The 10397-nt window shown below is 37.6% G+C and overlaps 1 protein-coding gene across 4 annotated transcripts in view; it reads left to right on the forward strand.

Moving 5' to 3' along the window:
- IL1RAP (interleukin 1 receptor accessory protein) overlaps positions 1-9990 on the forward strand; it is a 129546-nt gene extending 119556 nt beyond the window's left edge. For 3 of the 4 annotated variants that reach the window (XM_057738548.1, XM_057738549.1, XM_057738547.1), the window contains one exon: positions 8731-9990. In XM_057738548.1, the coding sequence (XP_057594531.1) occupies positions 8731-9449 (719 nt within the window). In that variant the 3' untranslated portion in view covers positions 9450-9990. Of the gene's footprint in view, positions 1-906; positions 4194-8730 lie in introns of those variants that run through there. The other variant, XM_057738550.1, reaches the window with a different exon arrangement.
- The last annotated feature ends 407 nt before the right edge of the window (positions 9991-10397 follow it).

Consider the following 10397-nt stretch of genomic DNA (forward strand, 5'->3'; position numbering starts at 1 on the left):
TTCTAGTCCTTGATAAGCAACCTTGAGAAGATGGATGATTCCCAAGAATTTAGTGACAGGAACTAATCAGAGCCCTTGACGACACAATAAAATTATGCTGCATTTCCATTTTCCCTGCTTTCTCTTCTTTTTTGACCTGAAGAAAGCATTTGCCTGTTAGCGAAGGCACACACCTCTGCTAGCAGCTGCCGAAACACATGGCTTCATAGTAATGATAGGAGTTTAAAGAGAGATATTTAGGGACTAATTCAGGCTCCAGAGCAGAGTAGAATAGAAAGCTGAGCTGAGAATGTGATACCGGCCAAAATGCCATTCAGTTGGCTAGATTTCCTTCAGTTCTTATTCCGATGACATAGTGATACTAGTCTGAGTCAGGGAGGCATCTGGCAATAGAGAGGGAGTTGCAAACAACGAAGGATCCTACACTTGCTGTCCTGTATTAGTGAAAAATGAATTTCTATGACTTTGTCTCTATATTGTATATTTTTGGAAGGCTCCCTGGCACTAGAGAGTTAATACGTGGGTATCTTTGGGGAGAAAGGGCTCAGGAGCTGATTTTGCTGGCCACGACATGCCACACAGTTTGAAGAAATTGATTTCAGTTCAATCCACTCATTCTTCACGTCCCGAATAATGCTTTTGAAGACCAAGGTCATAGAAATACATTTTGGCTTTATGGTTGTTTAGAATTCTTTTTGGGTTGGAATATGTGCACAGTTTCTATTCCCCAGAGGAGAATGACATTGTGTGAACAGAGTGAGTGGGTCTAAGGATTACGTGATCTTGGTAAAAGTTTCACCTTAATTCTCAGGCTGTTACCCTAATTTCTTTTCACTTGCTCCTCAAGCCCCATACTTTTGGGGAGTTTTTGGCCAACACTAATCCCCATGGTGTTTTCTTTCCCAGTCGTCACAGATGAGACCTTGAGCTTCATTCAGAAAAGCAGACGCCTCCTGGTTGTCCTAAGCCCCAACTACGTGCTTCAGGGAACCCAAGCCCTCTTGGAGCTCAAGGCGGGCCTAGAAAACATGGCCTCTCGGGGCAACATCAGCGTCATTTTAGTACAGTACAAAGCGGTGAAGGAGACGAAGGTGAAAGAGCTGAAGAGGGCTAAGACGGTGCTCACGGTCATTAAATGGAAAGGGGAGAAATCCAAGTATCCACAGGGCAGGTTCTGGAAGCAGCTGCAGGTGGCCATGCCAGTGAAGAAAAGTTCCAGGTGGTCTAGAAGCGGCGAGCAGGGTCTCTCCTATTCATCCTTGAAAAACGTATGAAAGGGCCAATGAAAGGGATGAAAAGATCCAAGGGTACTCCAAGAAGGATGAATTCCCCCTTCTTCATTCCCAATTTCTTGCTTCATGGACAGAGAAAAATTCTATGCAAGCCTCCCCATAGAGATAAATTCAGGGTGACTGTGCTTCCTCTGGCGATATTAAGGCTTAGAATGAGAACGCCACCACCTGTCACCAGTATCTGATGTCACTGTGCTCTTTGCAAAGACCTGGTTGATGTGAATTTCCCCTTCTGCATCCTCCATTCCTGTTCCTACTCATCTCTCTCTCCCTCTCTCTCTCCTTCTCTCTATCCCTCTGACATAATCTTAACATTATGGGGCAGCCTTTGCCGTGGATTTAAAGACTCTTTAAAGATGAGTCATCTGTCAACAGGGTTATTATCCATTTCCAAGTGTAGTTTTATTTTTCTTTTATTTTTACCCATCCATTAGAAAGATAATCAGGGCCTAAATTTATTTTAGCTAAGGATAATAAGCTCTTCTGCTCGTTCTACTGTAGAAGACAGCAAGACTGACACCACTTAGGACGATACGAAACAGCATAAATGAAAACGTGCCTTATATGGTAATTGGTTTAAAGGGCTTGCCTGCTTTGTCTCCTACTATCCCCCCACATTCTCTGTCTCAGGTAATTGATATCGTATTTGTCAACTTGAAAAATATATAATAATTTTTTATTACCGTAAACTCCTGATTATATGTAGGTTGACCCATATTTATCATTCCATCTCCCTACCTACTGCATCTTGTATCAGTCACTCAGAGTTTACAGGTGGCTCCGCACTTGGTTCGGTCAGATAGGAAGCTTCTCTTAATGGTGCTAATACCAAGTAAAATAACAGCAAAAAGCTTTTAGGGCATTTTCTGTCTTATGAGAAAAGCACAGAACAGAGTGTTTGTCAATTTGTCTTTTAATCTCAGCCTTGCTAATGTGAATATTAAGAAAGTAATTTCTCCTCACTTGTTTCTGTCTCCCCATTGGAAAGTGTGAAGGTTAGACTTACTGACCTTGAGAGTGCTTTTAGCATTAATATTCTAAGAGCATTAACTGGACCCAAAATATTTTTCAAATTTTATATACCGGTACAGTTAATACATACTCACTCCAAATAAGTCAGTCTGAATCGTCACCGTCAATGAAACATGTTTTAGTTTAAGTAAAATTTTATTCTTCTTAAGACTTGGAAAAGTGAAAACTAAGTCCAGAGTTTACAGAGTGGTGAATCTCTATGTTACATATAGATTTTTAAAATATAAATATGTATATACACACAAGAATTATATATGTATATATATTGCATATATATACACATGGACTACATATATATATACATATATACATACATGAATTGTATATATTATATATATAAATATATATACACACACATATATATACACATACATACATACGACTTTAGCCATTGGCACAGTATTACAAATTACTGGAACTCTTACCCAGTTTTTAAATTATCTTCTTTACTGTAATATTTTTGTGTCAGTGTTTTCTGCACATTAATAATATTTGTGAATTTACAGCTCACAGAATTATTGTTAGCTCTTGCCCTTCCTAAATTAGTATAAATAACTTACCACTGCCACCGTTGATCTGGGTACAAATGGAATCTGCTATGCACAGAGCTTCCATGGTCACTACTAAGCGGTAGCCAGCCTTCTGGCGTTAATTGATCACCTGCTATGTTCTGAGCACACACATTTAGAAACGAAGCTGTGTTAATCTCAGTGTTCAGCTACTGGAGAGAGAAGTCTCTATTTGGGCTGTTGAGTAATAAAGGACAAGAAAATGAAAATACCTATAAATGAGCCTGGATATCCTTTGAAAAATGAGAATTCATAATTTCCGGAAATCCTTATTTTTGTAGTATTAATGTTGATAAGCAATTCTAAAACTATCTCCTACATTTGTGTCCTTCTGAGGTATTAAAGTCTATTTAATAAATCATTTTTCTACAGAGGAGTTATTGATTATTTTAAATTAAAAAAAACTTCATGAATCATTGATCATAAAATTATGGTATGGGGTCACTCTTGGATCTAACTTTTGTAGCCTTGTTAATGCTTTTCTTTATTACAAACCACAATTACTCCTCCTATTAACACTTCACTCACAAGACCAGAGGAGAGCTGACTTCAGATAAGATTTGAATATCAATTCTAGCATGAATTTTAGGTAAATGAAGGACAGCCCCATTACCGAGAGGCTGTTCTCTTGCCATTGCTGCGTTCTTTTTACACTTTTGGATTTTATATTTACCCAAACGCTATTTGGTACCCCTAGAAACTTCTTGATACTTGTTGTCCTATTTATATTCCTATATTTGGTACTAAAATTTTCCAAATGCTAAAATCTAAAGTAACTCAAATCTAAATGATATGTCTCATCCTAAGATGATTTTGTTTCAAGATTTTTTTTGTTTGTTTTATGTCCCATAAGATGCCCAATACAGATTATGTGAGGGAGATGGAGAAACATAATTTGGAGAGCAAGAAGAAATCACTTTCCAATGTTAAAAATATAAGTATCTAATGTTAAAAAGAAAAACCTTAATGGTTTTAGGTATGCCACATAAAGACCTTCTGCACCCAAGTTAACAAAAAACCATGATATGTAGAGTGTCTCATTACACAATCATATAAAATTATTTAAATTTTTTCTGCATGGTAATTTAGATGATTCCCTAAATTTCTAATAAACAGGCATTCCACTGTACTGGGGAACAAAAGCATTACTCCACTTGTGAATTATCTATTTTCTTTCCATATGTTTTCATATTTTAAGATTATCTTTTTTATTTTATTCATAAACTTTTGTATTTACCCTTTTCCATTTGATTTGTAAATTTGTTTATTTTAAAAATAAACCATTTATTTTAAGCTTTGAGTTTTATTTTGTGCATGTGTTTTATGTCTTTATTTTCATGTTTGGACATAAGAAACGAGAATAAAAAGAATTAATGATACACTTAGAAAAACAAATATGAGACATTAATTTTCTCTTTCTGAGAAAAATCTGAGAAAACTGGGAACTTCAACTCAAGAACATTTTCTTTACATGTGAGTAAAAGAGTTACTTAAGTAAAACGGATTGGTCTAGTATACCAGATGTGTGTGTGTGTGTGTGGATATATGTGTGGGTGTGGGTGTGGACTGAGAGAGAGAGAATTAGAGAGAGAGAGAAGGGGAGAGAGGGATGGGGAATAGAGACAGAGAATAACAGAGGCAGGGAGAGAGGAGAGAGTTTTAAAATAAAGACACAAGCCTGTTCCTTTTTGTCCAACTTGGGACTTGGACAGTTTACAGTAATCTCTTACCTTTTATATGTTTTAATACAACCCTAAGGCAGTTGCTTTGAAAGGAGATCAACTAACTAATGCCTTGCCTTTAGTTAATAGGTGATAATTTGAATCAAGTATGCATTTTTATCACAAATTTCAGACAAATCAGTGATAAATATTTGGAAGGCATTTTTCTTTAGTTAATATTAAGTCCATAGTGACAGGGAAGATTTCTTGCTCTTTAAAAAAATCTTATTTATTCATTTATTCCAAGATTATTTACTGGATCCCTATAACTGAGCTGGATAGCTTAGTAAAATTTTCCTACTGAAAAATTTCCCTGTTTCACACCAGTCTCCAAAGAGTTGACTTAAGATCAATGGATGCAAGTAGCAACTATCTTGCACGTTTATTGTTGGGTTTTCGTTTGTTTTATGTAAACAGGTGAAATTTTCCAACCAGGCACATGCCATTCAGTTTTCTGTTGATCACACAGTTGTATAAAGCAGCAAAACTGAAGGAGGGGATGATCGTTGTATACACTTTAAATTGCTTTGCATGGTCTTTTGAGGTAATTGGTGTTTAAGAATCTTGACTTTTTTTATGTTTGGAAACATCAAATAAAAAATGGAAATAAAAAAAGATCAATGGATGCAAGTTACAAGAAAACAATTTCTACTCGTTTAAGAAACAACTGTAAAGCAGAATTAAACATTAATGTATTTCACTATCTTTGGAGATATTAGCCCCCCCCCCCCCCCCCCATTACTAGAGGTGTACAAGCAGAGATTTGGTGGATCTTACTGAGGTTTTGTAAAGGGGTTTGGGTTTTTTTCTTTTCTTTTCTTTTCTTTTTTTTGTTGCATTGGATAAGTGATGGTGATCCTGAAGTTGCTTCCAACTTTGAACATGTTAAATGACCTACTGGAACACAGTGGTGACTATGTTCAGTATCAGCAGTTCCCATATCAATAGTTTGGATATCATGGCTACCTGGCTATTACTGACCCTATTAAAACTCTCAAGATGTATTTTTCAGTCACTTGCTAAGGTCACTAGGTCTTTGACACAAATAAACTTGCAGTATAACAGAAGACACACATTCAGCAACTAGTCTATTTCTCTGTCTCTACTCAGGGGATATGAGGTATTTTTAGCAAAGGGCTAACAGGCTAAGTATTCCAGGAGTATTTTATCCATATTTATTTTAAACCGAATAGAATTTTAAAACTTAAAATCCACACTTTAAGGTGCTTCTCTAAAGTTACCATTAGAAATTGATTCAGAACCAATCAACATGTCTGTATATTATTTTTATATTGTTCTCAGTAAACACTGAATAGTAATAATTTAATCAAGGTGATTAATTCAAAAGCATACCATGCACTATACATTTACCTGCAGGTATCAATAAATTGTCTAACAACCCTACAAGTTTGCTCTTATTATATGCATTTTAGAGATGGATGAACTCAAATTTTTAAAGATATTAAAATAAATGATTATACTATTAAGATAAAATATTAAGATAAATGGATAAACCAATATTTGAATTCAGATTCATCTTACAAATTAGGTTCCCCCATTTTTTTTATCTGCACTTCAAGTTTTAAGAGCGGGAAAGAGAGAGGTTTGCTACTCTTTCATACACCAGCAACCTAGCCAAAGAACACAACTACAGCCCTAGTTTAGTTTTCTTTCTACTCCCAAGTTAATACCAAGGAGAATTACAACTTTTATAGGCAGGAATATTGTGGATCAGTGAAGAGTTCTAGATCAGAAACTGTGACTTCAAAGCCAATTTAGTACCACACAAGAAAACTGGTCTTATCAATCTACACCCACACCTCAGTTTTGTTTGTTTGTTTATTTGTTTTGAGCCAAACAGAATAAATGGCCAAATTTAAGGGTGCCCTCTCCAAATAATATTCAACATTAAAAAGTAATAATAATTGACATCCTCAAATATAAAGTTTGACAATATGGAAGATATTAAAATAGGTCATAAAGGAGGCAGTTCTTCAAAGTACTATGTGACTACCTCTAGTTATAGCCCAACTCTTATTTGAGAAGCATCTCCTATATCCATTCCTCAATGTCTGGAATTACACCATTCAAATATATATATATTTAGCAATTCCCTCTCTCAAATGCAAATCCTCCACTTTTGGGGTGAGGTACCAAAATTAAAACAAACAGAAAAAGCCATAGGCTTTAAAAATAATTTTGTTTAGAGGATCTAAGACAATGTTTTATTTTCAACTATGGTACCCCCATTGGACAGAACAAACATTTTCTTAAAGTGACTATTTTGTTTTTTTAATTAATTTATTTATTTTATTGGCTTGTTGGGTCTTTTTTCTTTTTTTTTTTTGCTGTGTGCGGGCTTTCTTTTTAGTTGCGGTGAGTGGGGGCTACTCTTCATTGTGGTGCGCGGGCTCCTCATTGCCATGGCTTCTCTTGTTGTGGAGCACAGGCTCTAGGCTCGTGGGCTTCAGTAGTTGCAGCACATGAGCTCAATAGTTGTGGCGCATGAGCTTAGTTGCTCCGCGGCATGTGGGATCTTCCTGGAGCAGGGATCGAACCTGTGTCCCCTGCATTGGCAGGGGGATTCTCAACCACTGTGCCACCTAGGAAGCCCCTTAAAGTGACTATTTTGAAGTGAAACACCCACACCCACACTCACACTCCCGTCCTCCCACGCACAATTTGAGTGTACAAGTTCCTTGTTGAAAAACTATCCATGTTAGCTTAGAGTTATATTTATCATGATCCAAGAGAAACAGTAGACTTTCTACCCTCACATTCTCAGGTCTATGAAAGGCAGCAACATAAGCTTCTGAGTAGGACCAGAGAGGACAAAGGAGTTAACAGGACATGGGCTTTGAAGATAAGTGGAAATTTAGATTTATCTTTTAAGATTGAAACAAAAGTTCTCTAAAACACTTTGTGCATTTGATAAAACCAGTCACCAATTCTTAAACATTGAGCACATCTCTTTTGATTTGCCTTCAAATTCATGTTAAATTCACCAATTGGAAAGAAATAATCTGGTAAAGAGCACAGCTCCTTCACTCCCTGACAAATTCATGATCCAATTCACTGTAAACTTTCAGCTTGTCTTCACAGGCTGAAAAGTTTCTCCCTCACTGTTTCACTCCTGGCCTCAAAAGCATAAGTACTCAACCTCATGGTGTGTCCACAGCACCTGCTTCCAGAGTTGTCAATGGCTGCCATTTGTAAATCTGGAATTCCTTTCCTTCAGAAAATTACATTGTTTAACCTCCTAAATGTCACAGTGAGTTAAGCACTGCATTTATCTCAAGAACTTTGCATTGGGTTTTGTCCAAATTCAGTTCAATCACTATTAGAACTGAATATTTGGTGAGAAGTCTCAACTAATTGACTGATTTTTACCAGTCAAAAAGACTGGTAAAATTGATTGATTTTTTGGACCATTTCTTCACACACACACACATACATGAGCCAAAGAAAGGGAATTTTGGTTGACAACGTGGTCAATACTGTGAACTGTCTGATATGTCCAAAAATTTTAAGTATCAAGAGCTATAACTGTGTGGATCTTAGGAGTTACTAATGCCCTGTTGATCTTTGCTGATAAGACTGTGTCTAGAGTATTATGGTCAGTTCTGTTCAGGATACTACTCTTAGGAGACACATATATAAACTGAGTGCTATTAAAAGAAAAATTATAAAAGTGGGGAAGAGATAATACCGCGTCATATGGAGAATAAGATAAAATTCGTGAGGTTATTTAATCTAGAGATGAGAAGAAATACGAGATCACAGTAATTATATTTCAGATATTCTAAAATGTCAGATCTAACACCACCAGATAAAAGTGGAAGGAAGAACATTTCAAAACAAGAAATTGTTTACAAATGGAGCTGAAATTGGCTGCTTTTATAGGGGGTTAATTCCTCATCCTTGAAGGTAGCAGATACTTAGCAACCACTGATAAGAGTAGTGTAGATGAGATTCCTTACCTGGGTAGATTATTCGACACTGAGATCTTATATTCTCCAGTGTTCATTGCCTGTCCTTCGTAGGACTGTCAACGATGAACTGAAACTTAACGTAAGTTTTCACTAGGCATTGTCCTATCTTTCCGTTTTTCTATAGATACAGTAGAAGCAGTTTTTGACTTCATTCAGAGGAGCCGGAGGATGATTGTTGTCCTGAGCCCAGATTACGTGACAGAAAAGAGCATCAGCATGCTGGAGTTCAAACTGGGTGTCATGTGCCAGAACTCCATCGCCACCAAGCTCATTGTGGTTGAGTATCGTCCCCTTGAGCATCCACACCCAAGCATTTTGCAGCTGAAGGAGTCTGTGTCTTTTGTGAGCTGGAAGGGAGAAAAGTCCAAACATTCTGGTTCTAAATTCTGGAAGGCCTTGCGATTGGCTCTTCCCCTGAGAAGTCTGAGTGCCAGCTCTGGCTGGAATGAGAGCTGCTCTTCCCAGTCTGACATCAGTTTGGACCACGTTCAAAGGAGGAGAAGTCGTTTGAAAGAGCCCCGAGAACTCCAGAGCTCAGGGAGGGCTGCCGGTGCCTCTCCAGCCCCAGACACGATGTCCAAGCACAAAGGGAAGCCTTCTGCAGCCTGTCGGTGCTGTGTCACCTACTGTGAAGGAGAGAGTCAGCTTAGGAGCAAGAACCGGGCCGAGATTCACACCCAGCCCCAGTGGGAGACACACCTCTGTAAGCCTGTTCCCCAAGAGTCAGAAACTCAATGGATACAAAATGGCACCAGATTGGAAACCCCTGCTCCCCAGATCTCAGCCCTTGCTCTTCACCATTTCACGGATTTATCCAATAACAATGACTTTTATATCCTATAATCACTTTGTGGTGGGTGGTAGCTGCTATTTCTACCAGCCCATTTTGTGTCGTGAACCTATGGGAATAATTGACACTTTTATCATCTAATGGACTATCAGATTGTGTCCCCTTTACTGGCTTTTAAAAACTATTTCTAGGAGACAAAAGACCTGAAGGACCTGAATCCAGATTTATTGCTTCTAACGGCCTCAGAAGAGCACGCTCTTCTTGGGCCCTAGAAGGTCAGTATGTGCAAGTTGCCTAAAACCTGATCCTCTCTTTCCCAATGATTTTAAACGGAGCAAACAATTTCAATGTGTTTCCTTTGAGTTTGTTGACCAACTTCACGTTATAAGTCAGTCAGGTGTACTTGGCTATGACACTTACAGGGTATGAGTATCTCGAGGGAGCATTGTAGAAAGAAGTTGGTTTTGGTGGAAGCTGTAGGACTGAGCTCAACAGAAAACCTACAGCACATTTTCCCAGGAAGAGCCAAATACTCCCACACAGGGATACATGGTGTCCTCTGTCTCTGTAAACTAGTGTTCTCTAAACTGCCTAAAGTTGTTAGCATCAATAAAGTTATATTTTTATGTGATTCCACTTGTACTAACACATTTTTACCTCTCTCTTTCTCCCTTCTACCTTGTATGGCTTTTAAATTCATATCTGAAAAATATAACCTTTAAGGAAACTGAGATTTGGTTTGGGTACTAGGAAAGCGGAGATGTCTCTTTTTAGTGTATTGGAAGTGATCCACAAAAGGACCCAAAGAGAGTGAGAAAATGTCTCAAAGGAAATGGAGGTTTATACATAAATCTCATTATATTGTTAGAAACGACAGCTGAAAAATTCAGTATGGTTAGGGGTTTAGGGTAGAGTTTGGTCCATCAATCCCTTCTTCTCATTCAGAATTCTGAGGATAGTCAATTCAAGTGCCTACATGGATCAAAAAGTAAGAAAAAAAG

This window comes from Hippopotamus amphibius, chromosome 6 (assembly GCF_030028045.1).
Source record: "Hippopotamus amphibius kiboko isolate mHipAmp2 chromosome 6, mHipAmp2.hap2, whole genome shotgun sequence".
Lineage (NCBI taxonomy): Eukaryota > Metazoa > Chordata > Mammalia > Artiodactyla > Hippopotamidae > Hippopotamus > Hippopotamus amphibius.